This window comes from Elgaria multicarinata, chromosome 8, assembly GCF_023053635.1.
Source record: "Elgaria multicarinata webbii isolate HBS135686 ecotype San Diego chromosome 8, rElgMul1.1.pri, whole genome shotgun sequence".
Taxonomy (NCBI): domain Eukaryota; kingdom Metazoa; phylum Chordata; class Lepidosauria; order Squamata; family Anguidae; genus Elgaria; species Elgaria multicarinata.
This window is the reverse complement of record NC_086178.1, coordinates 93,527,399-93,544,236: the sequence shown is the minus strand read 5'-3', so window position 1 is coordinate 93,544,236 and position 16,838 is coordinate 93,527,399. Positions and strand designations below refer to the sequence as shown.

The 16,838-nt window shown below is 42.9% G+C and overlaps 1 protein-coding gene across 1 annotated transcript in view; it reads left to right on the top strand.

The window, feature by feature from the left end:
• LOC134403020 (hexokinase HKDC1) overlaps positions 1–16,538 on the top strand; it is a 41,902-nt gene extending 25,364 nt beyond the window's left edge. Inside the window, exons 11-18 of the mRNA XM_063133034.1 lie at positions 661–809; positions 904–1,023; positions 3,594–3,689; positions 4,823–4,922; positions 7,000–7,183; positions 7,483–7,638; positions 11,588–11,821; positions 16,147–16,538. Of these exons, the coding sequence (XP_062989104.1) occupies positions 661–809; positions 904–1,023; positions 3,594–3,689; positions 4,823–4,922; positions 7,000–7,183; positions 7,483–7,638; positions 11,588–11,821; positions 16,147–16,291 (1,184 nt within the window). The 3' untranslated portion in view covers positions 16,292–16,538. The remainder of the gene's footprint in view (positions 1–660; positions 810–903; positions 1,024–3,593; positions 3,690–4,822; positions 4,923–6,999; positions 7,184–7,482; positions 7,639–11,587; positions 11,822–16,146) is intronic.
• Positions 16,539–16,838: the final 300 nt, after the last annotated feature.

Sequence of the window (16,838 nt, the reverse complement as noted above, 5' to 3'; positions counted from 1 at the left end):
CATCTGCATGGGAACATCACTCATTTCAAAGCAAGAAGTGTCAAAAACAAAGTCGCCCTTCAAAGAAGGTGTGGAACAGCATGCAAGAACCTTCTGCTGGCACTGTATCTTGGAGTATTTGGACAGGGCAGCAACATTTGTCCCCGTCTGCCATGTAGATTGTAGAGATCAGACATATTGAGTTAAGTACATCTGAGTCCCAAGAAGGCACGGTACAGAAGTGACCTGAGGCCTTGTCCCGACTTGCCTTCATTTCATTCCACTCTGGTGGCAGAAACAAGAAGCAGTGACGTGTGGGACGGCCTGGAACTAGCGTATGTAGTGTAGGAGGCGTGGGTTGCAGGATTGCTTGGATTTGGGGGCTTCTGAGAAAAAATTTCAAGGGTTGGTCAAGGTAATCAGCATTGTGCAACTGCATACATTTCATGCACAAAACGAAAGAAACATGAAATTTGTAGATTAACACCATACTTCTGGTCACAATTACTTGGAAGTAAAGTTTCATAGAACTCAGTGTGTCTTACTCAATGCAAAAAACCATTTCTTTTATGAATAAGGAGCCTCAAGTCAATATTTTGCCAAGAATGTTCCAACAGCCCTTCTGCTTGATGGATGAGCTTAGGACTTGAGTAAAAATCTGAACTGGTTTTTCTGTTGCAGAAAAGGGAAAGTTCCTAGCCCTTGATCTTGGGGGAACAAATTTCAGAGTTTTGCTTGTAAAAATCAGAAGTGGAAGAAGCAAATCAGTCCGGATGTACAACAAAATCTTTGCCATTCCTTTGGAAATTATGCAAGGGACAGGAGAAGAGGTACACTTAAAAAGAAATGGTTAATCCTTTCTGTTGGTCGAAATACATTGAAAATACTGATTTTAAATATTGCCTTCCTTTACTTTTTTACTAGCTATTTGATCACATTGTCCAGTGCATTGCAGACTTTTTGGAGTACATGGGTATTAAAGGTGCACGGCTTCCTCTCGGCTTTACATTTTCTTTCCCCTGCAGGCAAGCAAGCATTGATAAGGTAAGGAGTGAAGTGCATAGATGCTGTGAAGCGGCATGCAGTTTGGCTTCCTCTTTTAATTTGGCTTAATCACTGCAGATCTTTGTTATTTTAGGGCACAATCCCATGCATGTTTAGACAAAAAGAAGTCCTACAACTCGCAGTATTCCCCAGGCAGTGTGGCTGGCTGGGAGATGCTGGGAGTTATAGGACTTATTTCTATCTAAATGTACATAGAATTGCGCACTTCATTAATTTTACCTTTCCTGTTTCTACCAGACCCTCCTTTGCCAGAGTTTTAGAGCTAAACTACACGCTAGGTTAAATATGTAGTGTGCAGCTGTTCTTCACCATTTTGTATACCTTAATGTAAGCATCCAGGGCCCCAAGTTTTTTCTCTTTTTAGTCCCCTCAGTGTGTGTCTGTGTGGGGTTTGTGTGGGGAGAGAAATATTTTTTTGGGAAAAGGCTGCTAGGTAGGAAGATTTAAGCTTCCCTTACATACCCTGCATGCTGACACTAGGGGCATGGATAGACGAGGAGGGTTGAGATGGATGATCTCGTGATTTTATCATCACGAGATCGTCCCCCTCGTCTACATGCGGCGCACGACCACCATTTTGGATTTTTTTTTTTTATGGAAAAGGAGTGCACAAGCGCTCAAATGACTGGCAAGTTTTTCTTTTTAAACCCTCCCCCTCCCCCCACCCACATTTACTCATGAGGAGCTAAGACATGCCAGCGATGGTGGGCCACACATTCTGCGGGCCCAGGATCATCCCGAGACCATGGAAAAATCGGAATTAAACTGTAGGGTGATATCCCGGGTCAAGGGAGGGATCTTCCCTCCCTGTTCCCAGGATGCCCTGTGTGTCATGTGGACACACAGGGATAATCCCAGGGCGATCACTGGGATATTGCCCCGAATGCCCCGTCTAGCCATGCCCTAGATAAACAGCATAATTGTAATTTTTGGTAATCTTTTGTGAACCGCCCAGAGAGCTCCGGCTATTGGGCGGTATAGAAATGTAATAAATAAATAAACAAACAAACAAACATAATGAGGATCAGCTGCATGCTATATATTTAATTTAGTGTGTAGTTCCACCCTTAGAAAGAACTTTTATCACAGGTTTTATCAGAGAGTCTATAAAATCAATGTTGTGTTAGATAAAAAACAATCATGTTTTTGTTTACATCTAGATTAGTTTCCTTTGAACTAGGTTTATGTGCACTGCTGATGTGTACAACATGTGAAGCATTAATGCAAATTATTAAGCAAACATCAGATAAGAAAAAAATCAGACCAGGCCCAATTTAAGCTAGTATTAGTTAGTTTTGACTAGAAATGTCAGAGAAATCTGCAATGGAATCAAATGAGTTCGGATTTCTATGAATCCGACTTGTGAATTTTGCAATGGACTGGCTTTTTCTGAGTCAAACAGATTCACTTTTGGGGGACATCTGCGCTACTTTTGGGTGGGATTACTGCAAATGCGCATTGGCGCTAATCTGCATTAGTTCAGGTTGGGCCTCATTGGAAATGCGCTCTCTGTGGTGCGCTTCCTCTGAGCTAATTCCCTCCAGCCACAAGCATTTTGGTGATGGGAGTGCTGAGAAATCCATAACAGAAGGGGAGGGTGCATTGAGCAAAGCTTCTTTGAGCCCAATGGATTGATTGGGGTAGGGATGGATGGATTTTGTGAAATTCGTTCCATCTGTGGTTCATGGATTGTCTGGCATCTTTCGTTGCATCATCTGCTTTAATGACCGAACCAGAGTTTTTAAATCAAAATTTAATTCTACTTGCACGACTTGCATTAATGCTAATGTGCATTAGTTAATGTGAATTAGTGGTAATCCACATTAACTAATGCGAATTAGCCCTAATGTGAATTCGCACAAGCTGAATGAGAGTCTGCTTCAAAAAATCCGATTCTATCATTGATGCCTGACAAATCTGCAAAATGTAGAAAGGATTTAACAGAATCCATACATCTCAAGCCTTCACTCTGCACAAGAGTATGATTTCCTCTTGGTGGCATGTGCACCAAAGCAGTAACATGTTATTTATCTCTTTAGTTCAGTTAACTAACTATGTGATTAATTAGTTTATGAATTAATTATATAGTCTCCCCATAAGCTAGCAACATGTATGTATGAGCTCATCCTTGAAATATCGTAGATCTTATTGTGAGCATCAGTTATAATTTAATTTTCACATGTAATATTAATCAAAGCATGCCTCCCCCTCCTCCGCCCCACCCTCAAATAGGGCTACAAGCCACAGCAGATAGCACAACTCTTAATCGCATAAGCATTCCTTTTACTAAAGGGAATAAAAGCATGAACAAGGTGCCTTCACACAACACCTTTTTCCTGCTGTCCATGGTGTTGTCCTTGTACTCTCTATTCCAGGAAGCATTATCCTGTTTTAGGAGGTAACATTTGAGTAGTTGAATATTCTTCTAAAATGCAATATGTTGAAGCAAGCTGCTCTTGAAACTGTTCTACCTTTCCTACTTGTTTTATGTCATATTGATAAACATCTTTCATTTGTCTTTCTTTTTTTTTTTTACTCCTCCACTCTAGGGAGCCCTTGTTGGGTGGACTAAAGGGTTCAAGGCAACAGACTGCGAAGGAGAGGATGTTGTCGATATGCTCAGGGAAGCTATTAAACGAAGGAATGTAAGTGTGGTAGAACTCACATTATCTGAACCTGTTATCTAAGCATAGCCACATGTCAGTGTAAGAGAATGTGTGGGTTCACTCTCAGGATGAGCGAAGTATGAGCCACCAGTCAAGCGAAGACCTGGGCACATGTAAGATAATCAAAATCTCCTGCATCATTGGGGGAGAAAAAGTTGTTCGACTGCCTGGCCCTAGGGGAAAGTTTGAGAAAGTGATTTTAAAATATTGCCAATAGATCAGAATTTTTTAAAAAGTGAAAGAAAGTGAGAACTACTCTAGAGATGCAGAATGTTGGACTCAGGAGTCATAAGCTTAAATCCCTACACGGTGAAGCCTTTCTCACTTGGGTTGTCTTTGGCCAGTCAAGAATCTCTTAGCCTCTTACCTTCTCAAGGGTCATTGAGAAATTGAGGTAGGACAACCCAGTGAGCTCCTTGGAAGAAGAATGGGATGTTAATATCTGAAGATCTCTTGTTCCCTCAATCCACTTTGCCCTTGCTGTCCTTTAGGCTTGGGCTTCTCTCCCAGCAAACCTGCATCCTTCAGCCTTTAATTTGAAAATCCCTCCTCAAAACCCACCTTGTCAATGGAAGCACCCTTGGTTCTCATCTGCTGCTGAAACTGTCTAAATACTTGTACGTGATCAAAACAAATTCTTCAGTCTGTTTATCTTCTGCTCTAACTTTCTCTCATCTCTGTTGATGTTTTAGTGTTGAATTTAAAATTGTAAGTTGCTCAGCCAAGAACTTGTTACCTTGTGGTTGTTCTGCAAAGTGGTGTGCTTATTAATGGCACCATTTAAAAAGAATTAATAAAATTATTATTATTATTATTATTATTATTATTATTAATAATAATAATAATAATAGAAGCCCAGATTTGTTGCTTGTTACCTCAATATTATAGAACCTATAATCATATAACAAAATTTTTCAAGGTGTGCCTCGAATTTATGCACAATTAAGAATGGTCTACAATGTCCCACCAGTGATTTAAATTACTGTGCACAAGAGCTCATTCCTAGTCTCACAATGCATGTTATTAAAATATATAGCTAGTCCTTGGTGTACAGCACATTCCAGGATTTTTCTTACTCTTGGTACATTCACTTCATACACTTCCTGTTGCAGGAATTTGATTTGGATATTGTAGCAGTGGTGAATGACACCGTTGGGACAATGATGACATGTGGTTATGAAGACCCACATTGTGAAATTGGCCTCATTGCAGGTAAAAAGAACACTGCAGATTTTCCAGAGTGCCGTAGAATAAAACGTGTAACTGACAGTGAAATAACATGCAAACATTTCTGTGGAGGTGGTATGTATGCCAATGGGATATGCCACCACTGACAACTAGCACTATTGTGGCGATATATAAGTAGGAGTCCACAAATGTTGACCTAGTTTATTAAGGACTGTAATCAGTGAGTTTGCTTTTCCCTTAATTAGTGATCTTGTATAGTTATATGTATTCTTCCTTTTTCTTGCTTGTATTTTTAACTTTATTTCAAAATAAAATCCCAAGTTTAATACCCATTACTTGTGGTTGCCACCAACAACTTTGGTTCTCCTATAGGTACTTTGATGAGTAGCCAGATATTATCTCATTTGTGGGAGAAGATAACAAATACTGGGAGAGATTCCTGCTGTTTCTTACCTATTCCAAAACCCAGCACAAATTAGAAAACACCTTCTATCTCTCTCTGAGCACACTAAAGCTCTGGGACTGAGATAGTTTTATGGGGCATAGAGAAGAAAAGGTATGCTTGAAAGGAGACTCCTGTCATTCTTTATTTTTATCTTCTCCAAGCTGCACTGTAACTGAGAGCTCAGGGGAGGGGATCTGTGTGTCATTGACATCCTGCTCACCTGAGGGCCGGGACGTTTGCCCCTGGCAAGCTGGTGCATGGATTTTTGGATGTCGGAATATAAGAAACGTCCATTAATTTGTTATCTGACATAATCTGTGGATGCTGCTGGGAACGAGCTTTGGGCAATTCTAAGGGCAAAGCTAGACGGGGCGATATCCTGGGGATCGGCCCTGTGTGTTCACATGACGCGCAGGGCATCCTGGGAGCAGGGAGGGATGATCCCTCCCTTGGCCCGGGATATCGCCCTACCCTTTTAAACCGCTTTTTCTGAGATCTCGGGATGATCCCGAGACTGCAGAACGTGTGGCTGGGTGTTGCGGGTTTTCCCGGCTTCTCGTGAGTAACCAAGATCTGTGCCCTTCAGGCATGGGGTGGGGTGAGCAGGGAAATGTATTTTAAAAAAAAACCCTCACGTTTTGCATTCAGCGCTCGTGCGCTCCTTCTCCTTTAAAAAACAAAAACAAAATGGCGGGCATGACGTCCTCTTCCTCCTAGGACATCGCGCGCCGCATGTAGACGGAGGGGGAGGTTTCACAATAACCATATTGTGAGATCCTCCCTCCTCCGTATGGCCTAAATGTGTCACCGCACAGTGGTTGAGTACATGGTTTAAATCCTATGATCGCTAGTTAATGCTTCTCTAGGAGCAGGATTGAAGGCTTGGCGGCACAGTCCGATCAGCCACTTTGTAGCATGCAGCACTATGATTCCAGTGTCTTTTCCTAGACCTCATTTTGAATAGAATAGGGTCTATGGCAGAGATAGACATTGGTGGTCCATGGGCTAGATCCAGCCCCAAACAACATTATATCATATTTTAATCAAGGCATTTGTGGGAAATTTTGTTCCCACTTTTACTCACAGGGGAAAGAAGCAATGACTCTTTTGTGGTCGGTGGGAGGCTATTACTATGCCATGAAATTTCTGGAAAGTGAAAGGGCCACTGTCAATTGACCTCTTGAGGGGTTCTTTCAGGAAGCACATTCATTCGTCTCTGTTTTGGTGATGATCTTATGCCATACTAACCAAACACATGTGCTTTCATCTCTGTAAAGCCCCTACTGTTCTAACTTTATTAAAGAGCCTGCGAGGAGATTGGCAACAGAAGTAGCTGCTTTACACTGCTTTAGACTGATGGTTGTTTTATTATGGTTTTAATTTTTGTGAACCGCCCAGAGAGCTTTGGCTATTGGGCGGTATAAAAATGTAATAAATAAATAAATAAACAGAAGAAGCTGCTTTACACTGAGCCAGACCACTGGTCCACCTAGCCCTGCATGGTCTACCCCAGGGATGCAGAACCTCCTGCCCATGGGCCAGTTTGGTCCACCAGGTCCAGACCAGTCCATCTTGCCCACCAGGCCTCAGCTGAGGCTGCCCTCCCCACAGTCACTTTAGTCAAATAAAATATGCATGTCTCTTGTTTCTTTCCAGGGACAGGTAGCAATGTGTGCTATATGGAAGATATGAAGAATATAGAAATTATAGAAGGAGATAAGGGCAGAATGTGCATCAATACGGAATGGGGAGGATTTGGCGACAATGGCTGCATAGATAATCTCAGGACAAAATATGATAAAGAAGTGGATGAGGGGTCATTGAATCCTGGGAAACAGAGGTATGAATGGGTGTCTCATTGCAATGTTTTCAGACCAGTGGGGCAAATATGTGAACTTCTGATGAATATCTTCCCATGGAAGTCACCCTCAGCCCCATCCTGCTTTACAGGTATTTTTGGTGACCTTCGTTCAAAGTCATGGGTCTGTTGCTGTCATGTCCAGTCTAATCTTAAGAGCCAGTTTAGATATTCAGAAAGAGCATGTGGTACGGACTATGCCCTGATCCCATTTAATGCCATGTGTATTGCATAATTGCCAATATGGTTAATGCTGCCTTTTTTCCTCTTTTGTGTAAAAGGTACGAAAAAATGACCAGTGGAATGTATTTGGGTGAAATAGTGAGACAGATCTTGATAGATTTGACCAAGCAAGGGCTTCTCTTCCGAGGACAGATTTCAGAACCGCTGAGAACAAGAGGAATATTTGAAACCAAATTCCTGTCTCAGATTGAAAGGTAAAATAAAGTGTTATACTAATAGAGTGTCATTATCCGTCTGTCCCCCAACACTGCCTGCAACTTCTATGCCTATAATATCTGTCTTAAAAGGCTTCTGAGAGGATGAATGCTTGAAGGATTGTAAAATACTTTGTATTTCATAAAAAATGATTGGGAAATAAGTGTTACTGATTCAGATAATTTCAGAGGGGCAGCTGGGTTAATATGTTGCACTGAAACAGGAACAAGTCTTGTAGCACCTTAAAGATGAATGCATTTATTATTATTATTATTATTATTATTTATTTATATAGCACCATCAATGTACATGGTGCTGTACAGATAACACAGTAAATAGCAAGACCCTGCCGCATAGGCTTACAATCTAATAAGTTGTAGTAAACAATAAAGAGGGAAGGAGAATGCAAACAGGCACAGGGAAGTGTAAACAGGCACAGGGTAGGGCAAAACCAACAGTGTAAAGTCAGAACAAACTCAATATTTGAAGGCTATAGGGAAAAGAAAAGTTTTGAGCTGAGTCTTAAAAGCAGTGATTGAGTTTGTAGTTCTCAAGTGTTCTGGAAGAGCGTTCCAGGCGTAAGGGGCAGCAGAAGAAAAAGGACGAAGCCGAGTAAGGGAAGTGGAGGTCCTTGGGCAGGCGAGAAGCATGGCATCGGAGGAGCGGAGAGCCCGAGCGGGGCGATAGTGTGAGATGAGAGAGGAGAGATAGGCAGGAGCTAGGCAGTGAAGAGCTTTGAAGGTCAGTAGGAGAAGTTTATATTGGATTCTGAAGTGAATTGGAAGCCAATGAAGAGATTTCAGAAGTGGAGTGACATGGTCAGAGCGGCGGGCCAAGAAGATGATCTTAGCGGCAGAGTGGTGGACAGAGACCCGCGGACTGATGTGAGACGAAGGAAGGCCAGAGAGAAGAAGGTTGCAGTAGTCCAACCGAGAGATAACCAGTGCGTGAACGAGAGTCTTGGCAGAAGAGACAGACAAAAATGGTCGAATCCTGGCAATATTATACAGGAAGAAACGACAGGATTTAGCTACTGCCTCGATGTGAGGAGTAAAGGAGAGCGAGGAGTCAAATATAAAGCCAAGACTACGAGCTTCCTTGACCGGAGTAAGCGTGACATCGTTGACAGTAAGGGAGAATGAGAGGTGAGGAGAAGGTTTAGGAGGAAAAACTAGCAGTTCAGTCTTTGCCATGTTAAGTTTCAAACGACGATGAAGCAGCCAGGCTGAGATATCTGAAAGACATGCCGAGATACGATCGTGAACATCTGGAGAAAGTTCCGGAGATGAAAGATATAATTGTGTATCATCGGCATACAGGTGATATTGGAGGCCGTGAGATTGAATGAGCTTGCCCAAGGGCAGCATGTATAGAGAGAACAACAACGGGCCAAGCACCGAGCCTTGCGGAACCCCAACTGAAAGGGGAAAAGAGGAGGACGAGCTGCCGTTAGCCGACACGCTGAAAGAGCGACCCTCTAGATAGGAGGCGAACCAGTTATAGACAGAGCCACAGAGTCCAAGGTCGTGGAGGGAATCTAAGAGAAGATCGTGATCAACCGTGTCAAAGGCTGCGGTTAGATCAAGGAGAATAAGAACAGAATAATGGCCTTTAGACTTGGCAGTAAGAAGATCATTGGTGATCTTGGTAAGGGCTGTTTCAGTGGAATGCAAAGGACGGAAGCCAGATTGAAAGGGATCCAGAGCAGAGTTATTAGAGAGAAAGTCAAGACAACGAGAGTAGACCAGACGTTCCAGGATCTTTGAGACAAAGGGCAAGAGGGAGACAGGTCGGTAGTTAGACAGGGATAGTCGATCAAGAGTGGGTTTTTTTGAGAATGGGAGAGACTGTAGCATGTTTAAAAGCAGAAGGAAATGAACCAGAGGACAGAGAAGAATTAATGATGTGAAGCAAGGACGGGAGGATAGCGGGGATAAGATTAATAAAGACGCGAGAGGGAATCGGATCACGGGAACAAGTGGAAGGCTTCGATGAGCGCAGTATTTTAGACAGTTCGTCAGCTGAGACCGAAGGGAATGCCGAGAGAGTTGAAGGAGGAGCTGACAGGTGAGGGACAGGAGCTGGAAGCGGAGCAGAGTTGGCTAGATCGGAGCGTATAGTTTGGATTTTAGCATTGAAGAAAGAGGCAAAGTCGTTAGCAGACAGGGAGGCGGGGAGAGATGGCGGATTAGGCTTCAGAAGAGAATTGAAGGACGCGAAGAGCCGCTGAGGGTGCTTAGCATTTGACTGGATCAACGTTGAGTAGTGCTGCTGTTTGGCCAGTGAAATGGCAGAAGAGAAAGAGGAGAGAACAAATTTGTAGTGGACAAAGTCCGCCCAGTCCTTGGTCTTACGCCACAGGCGTTCGGCTGCCCGGGAACAAGAGCGAAGGTAGCGGAGGAAAGAGGTGAGCCACGGTTGGGGTTGAGAGGGGCGAACTATCCGAGTTGTAGATGGAGCAAGATTATCAAGAGTTGAAGATAAGGAGGAGTTAAAGGAGGAGACGGCTGAGTCCAAGGAGACGGCTGTGTAGACAGAAGGAAGAGAGGAGGCTAAGGACTGAGAAAAAGCCTCGTAGTTGATAGAATGCAGGTCACGACAAGGGCGAGAAGCGGGACGTGAAGGAGGGGGATTGTGAGTAATATTGAAAGAGACTAGATGATGATCTGACAGAGGAAAGTCAGCGATAGAAAAGTCCAGGACAGAGCAGTTCCGAGTGAGGACAAGATCCAGACAGTGTCCAAGGGAATGTGTGGGTGCTTCAGACCAGAGCTTAAGATCGTATACACTTTCGTGGACTACATTTCATCAGATGCATGAAGTGTTATCCTACATTCCCAGAGTATATATACTAGCAATGTTCGTCGCTGGGAAATCCAGGTTGTTTTTGGCTTGACGGAGTTCTGTAGTACACCTGTGAGTCGAGTTGAGGGCTGTTCCCCAAATTCCACAATCTTTTTTGCACATTTTTGAAGGTTCTGCAATCTGGTCAAGAGGGCAGGGTTCCTGCAGCTTTAACTGGTGTGATGAAGAGATTTCATGAGGTGCTGCATGCATGCAAATAACACCTGCTGAAATTCCCTTTTCTATACCATTGTTAAAGATACAGGAGCCCTGTCCTCCTTTCCATAGGGTCACCCTAGTTTCTCCCCCATTCTAAAAGGTTGAAATGCCCCTCCTAAGGCTTAGTTACTGGTAGCAAGAGCTTTAAGCTAAGATATGCCAGAGTTTGGGGGTAATTTAGCCCTGCCCCTCTTGCCTTCAACCCTGCCAGCTGCTGGAATGCACCCCCCTGGGCGCTTCTCGAACATGAGAGGCTCTGCACCACTACCTAAGGGAAAGGTGTTCCTGCACATGCTCAGAGCTTTATTTCTTCATTGTATAAAATAGCTTTTTTTTTTTTAAATAAGAGGGGTATGACCACAGATGGGAGGGTGATGGTACTAAGGAGCTCAAGGAGAAAGTGAGCATCCTTGCGGAGGATGTTTCCTTTTTCTTCTGCCAGGGCTGTTTTTCAGTTCTTTCTGCAAAGAGCTGCAACAGCCTTCTTCAACATGGCCCCCTCCAGATGTGTTGGACTACAGCCCCCATCAGAGAGCCAGTGTGGTGTAGTGGCTAGAGTGTCGGACTGGGATTCGGGAGATCTGGGTTCTAGTCCCCACTGAGCCATGGAAACCCACTGGGTGACTCTGGGCCAGTCAGCCCAACCTACCTCCCAGGGATGTTGTTGTGAGGATAAAATGAAGAGGAGGCGGCTTATGTACGCCGCCTTGGGTTCCTTAAGAAGAAAAAAGGTGGGATATAAATGCAATAATAAATAAAAATAAATAAAATAAAAATTACCAGACCATGTTGGCTAGGGATGATAGGAGATGTAGTCCAACCGATCTGGAGGGTTGCAGAAGGCTCCATCCTAACCAGAAGTGCCTGTGTTTTCACTGAGCACAGTGACCGGCTCGCCTTACTTCAAGTGCGAAGAATCCTTCAGCAGCTCGGGCTGGACAGCACTTGCGATGACGGCATCATTGTGAAGGAGGTGTGTGGTTCTGTTTCCAAGAGAGCAGCTCAGCTCTGTGGCGCGGGGCTGGCTGCTGTAGTTGAGAAGATACGGGACAATAGAGGCCTCGAGCACCTAAAAACCACCGTAGGCGTGGATGGCACCTTGTACAAGCTGCACCCACAGTGAGTACCTAGCATCACTTTTTTGCCTTGAATTATTGATTATTTTTTAAACAGATAAAAATAAAACATAAATAGGACATTAATTAGATATCCTGCTTAGCGGATAGGAATAAAAAGAATGGAAACCAAAAACATTACTACCACACACTGTTCCAGTCAACCTATGACACTTGTTTGAATTAAGTTTAAAATTAAGAGTTGGGAGAAGTCCTGCTTGAGGCATGGAAGGCTCCTGTTCAAGATTCAGCCAGCCTTGCCCTTTTCCTGGATACTCCATTCTATTTCCCATCTCCCACCTTTTTTTCCTCCTCACCCACAATTCAGTCAGCATTCTGTGGCCACAGAGCATTCTCATCTCTTGTTGGGTTGTTTTTGGTTCCCCCCTCTCTAGTGTCCCCACCCCCATAATATTTGCTTTCTCCTTTTGCAAACTTTGAGATTTCCCCAAGCCTGCTGATCCTTCCCCCTCCTATGTGTGTGTGCAATGCCATTGTTCCTCCAGAAAGAGGCTATCAGATGGTGCTAGAACATATCATAATGGCTGAGGGATCCTGGTAGATGAACTGATACGCTCCTATCTTGAAGTGAAGGAGAGAAGATACTGTAGAACAGGATGAATCTGAAAGTGTGGATTTTTAAAAAATGCATTTTCTGAATGTAAACACAAGTTCTAGAATTTGCTATATATATTCTCTGATATTGGGGAACTTGTTTTGCTGTTTGCGTTTGGGGTTGCAGCTAGGACATGTTCGCATGATTAGTGAACAAAAACGAAATTCTGCTACATCCCTATGTAAGACTGAAGTGAGTGAACTTCACTCACACGATTCTCCCTCTGGTGGAAGGGTGGGCAATGTAGTTTTCTCCAACTCTCCCTTCCCCCTGCAGCTCTCTGAAAATCTGCTCCAGAGGGTTGGTTGGAGAATCCTCTGCAGCAGCATGGGCGATGGCGTGGGTAGGTGAGTTGCAGGGGGAAGGGGAAGTGGTGAAATTGCATTTCCCTCCTGTGGGTGAGAGCCTCTGCTACATTTCGAGGGACACAAACCAGTGATCTGGTCATTTCCTTTTCTATGTTTCCTTGGATCTTTAATTTGTATGCAAATTCAAAGCAGGGATTGAGAGAGAGAGAAAAAAGATAAAAACAGTAGTTAAATATTGCTGAACATTTTTTTTATATAGTTCTAGGTAAATTCCTCATAGGTCAAGGATGATCTTTGGCCTGGCATTTTGAAGGGTTATATAATAATAATAATAATAATAATAATAATAATAATAATAATAATAATAATTTATTTCTTACCCGCCTCTTCACTTGGATCGAGGTGGGGAACAACATAAGTAATGATTTTGGTAACTATTTCCATATACCTTCCCTACTTTGTTTACATTTAAGAAAAGAACAAAGGTGCTGAAAACTGTTGCCACACGAATTAATTTTAGCAATCCTAAGAAATGTGTGCGAATTGCAGACAACCACTCATCTATTTCAATAGAGTTCAACTCTCTTCCACTAAGGAAGCGATCCTATTTTGAAGAGCTATTTTAAGTAATGATTTTGTTAACTATTTCCCAAAATTAGTTCTACAGCAACTGTAAAGGGTTATTGCAGAGTTAGCTGCCAGTTGGAAGTCTTTGCTATGCAAAAAGGAAGCTGCCATTCCTCTGAGTAATATACATCTCTTCTTCTGGCTTGGTGGGGAAATATTTAAATGGTTCCATATTATACAAGTTTTATTTATTTATTTATTGCATTTCTATAACGCCCAATAGCCGAAGCTCTCTGGGTGGTTTACAAAATTAAGACAATTCAAAGTATAAAACAACAGTATAAAACCATAATATAAAATACAGTATAAAAGCACAACCAAGATAAAAACAGCAGCAATGCAAAAATACAAATTTAAAATACAAATTTAAAACAGCAAAGTTAAAATTAATTTATAGACTGTTAAAATACTGGGAGAATAAAAAGGTCTTGGTTTTCAAGCCTTTTTTTAGGGAGGTACTGCATTATTGGTTCTACACCTATCCTAAATGTTATATTATATGAGCCTTTCACAAGCTAGTGCCCTCCAAATGGCTGGGGGATGCTGGGAGTTGTAGTCCCACACCAGGAGGGTTCCAGATTGGAGAAGGCCATATTATACACATACATCTGCACACTAATAAACAACCCCTTTTCTGTTTAACTTGTAACTTCTGCAATCTAGCCTAAATATGAAGGGTTGTTGAGAGTGTGTGTGTGTTTTACATTGCTTTCAAATTCATTGAAGATGTAATGAAACAGATTACAAAATTTATGACTAAGTTTGAAATTAGGTTCCATTATCTGGCAGCAGATTATTTTCATGACATGGCAATTTCTTTATTTCAAGAAGCCTTTCCTTAATATGCAGCCTTGAATCTCTGTTTTTGCTTCTTTTAAATTTTGTTTTAACTGTTTTATTCTGTTTTTATTTTCATTTTATCTTGCAAACCGCTCCGAAATTTTTCAATGGGAGCGGTATATAAATATTCTAAATAAATAATAAATAAATACATTTCTAACAAACACAGAAGTGATAGTAAAAATCAAGTCAATGAAATCAAGGCAGTGAGGTCTAATTTGTAGAGTTCCAATGTGACTCAAAATGCCCAAGTGCCTTCACTGCCCTCAATTGGTGTTCTGTGAGTGACTGCAAGAGGGCGCTCTTAGTTCATCTTAGATTTTGTGAGAGAGGTCAAGGCATAAAATGGAGACGTTCTGTATTGGGAGGAATTACTAGGAAAATACATCTATTATTTCAGTTTTAGACAAGAATGAAGAGTGGGAGGCAGGGGGCTGTTAATTCAGATTGCCTAGATAGGAAGGAAATCTATATTTAAATTGGTCGCTCCCCAATATTTCCTCACACAGTATTGTGACCAAAAAATAGAACCAAGAATGGTGCTATGCAAATTGGAGACAACAGTGATAGGAGGCAGATTTCACTCTCCTCCAAGGGTGCAGCCCTCTATGTCCCCCTCTAGTGAAGACTTTCCGTTTACCAACCATGAACTCCTATGAAGAAGGGTAAAGTGCTACACATGAAGATACAGTTGAGATGAGGGGAAAACCTGCCCTCTTGGCCCTGACACTGTGGCCTGGTTCTCACTGGTAGGGAAATCTTGCAGGGACTACAAAACTGCTTTTGGGCAAAGAGTTCCCACTCCCACCAACCTTGCAACATAAAGACCCTCCCTTCATATACCCTCTACTCATCATAGTGACCAGTACCGGCTCCATGTTTTTTGAAGGCCCTTGGGCAAGACACTCTCAACAGGTGGGCCTCCCTCACTGCTGTTGTCACCGGGGGGTTGTCTATACAGCTTGTTTACCCTGACCTAAATGTGCATATTCGCATTTTAGGACACGTGATGCAGCCATCCATTCGCTGTAGTGCTGGGTTTTTAATGCGATAGTGCGCATATTCGCATTTGCTATTTACCCCGTCTTTTGGATCACGTCCGAGTTTGCACCACATTATGGTTATGTGTCTTTGGGGGAGTTAAATCGTATTTTGACATGTGGGCGGAGTTTTGAGGGTAGGACAAAGTGATTGGCTGATTCCCCGCCTTCCCACCAATCGCATCCTCTGGCTGCCTCGTTCCTTCCCACCGTTTTCATGTTGAATTAAGATGGAGCTTTTAAAATGAAAACAAAGAGCGGGGAACAGGCAGCGAGAGACAGGAGACGTGTTCAGTCTCCCGCTCGCATCCTCCTCTGCTGCCTTGTTCCTTTTCCCACTCACTTTTCCTCTTCTATGAATCTGCGGAGCTCTGCAGATAACATTTATAGCTTGCCTCGTGTATAATCCATAGCCTTGTATGTGCGAATGTGCACATTAATAACTGCACTATAAAAAAAAAATCAGGAGATAAATCACTGTTGCCGCTGCAGTGTGACGCTCGTTGGCTAGATTCAAATCCACGAAAATATGGGTTAAAATTAAATGAGAAGCAATCCCGCTGTCGTGTAGACAGGGGCCTTGTGTGATTGCTCCTCATTCTCTTTCTTGTCATAGCTACCACTGCTTACTTGACAGGCAGAGAGCAAGCAGGCAGTGTCAGCTGCTGCTGCTCCTTCTCACTCCCACGCAAGCTGGTTGAAAGGGTGAAGAAGAGGAGCAAATCTAGGGGGCTGTTGTCAGTGGGGCCCTGCTGGATTGTGAGCCCTGGGCAGTTGTCTGACCATGCCTACCCTTGATGCTGGCCCTAATAATGATTTTGCTTCTTAACAAATAATTAGCAGTATGCAAACCATTGCATACTTTCTAATCTTTTGCTTATTTCCTCCCTTTGTTTAGTTTTTCCAGGATCTTGGAAGAAACGGTGAAAGAACTGGCACCTCAATGCGACGTGACCTTCATGCTGTCTGAAGATGGGAGTGGGAAGGGAGCTGCTTTAATTACCGCAGTTGCAAAACGAGTGCATCATGTTGCTGAAAATTAAGTTGATCACACAGGCATGTGCGCGCGGTAGCAATTTATTGTGAAAGGTCTTGTAAAACCCATTGAGGTAGATGTTCAGAAGTATTACTCGCTTCTGTAATGTGCTGGTTGGCTAGCTAAGCGTACAGAAAGCAGAATGCCTCGCCAAAACAAATGCAGGTTTTGGCTCATCTGAACACAGGCTGCCCCATGTTGCCTTATGTACAACGATATACTTGATATTTATGCACTGTTCGTAATGTGAAACTTCCAGGCCATATAATGTAACTATCTTTTCAAGAAATTCTACTGCCCCCTCTCCATTTCCCATTTAATACCTTCTCATTCCTTTTTTAAATATCCTTTGTACTGTATGAGTCATAACTTGGAAGTAGGTAAGATGTTCCTGGTGCTCTCCAGATGTGTTAGACTGCAACTCTAACACAATGGCTATGCTGGCTGGGAATGATGGGAGATGCAGTCCAACACATCTGGGGAACACCAGGTTGGGGAAGGCTTCTGTATAGCCTTGGCTAGCTGAGTGCCAATTGCCGGCACTCTTGTTTTAC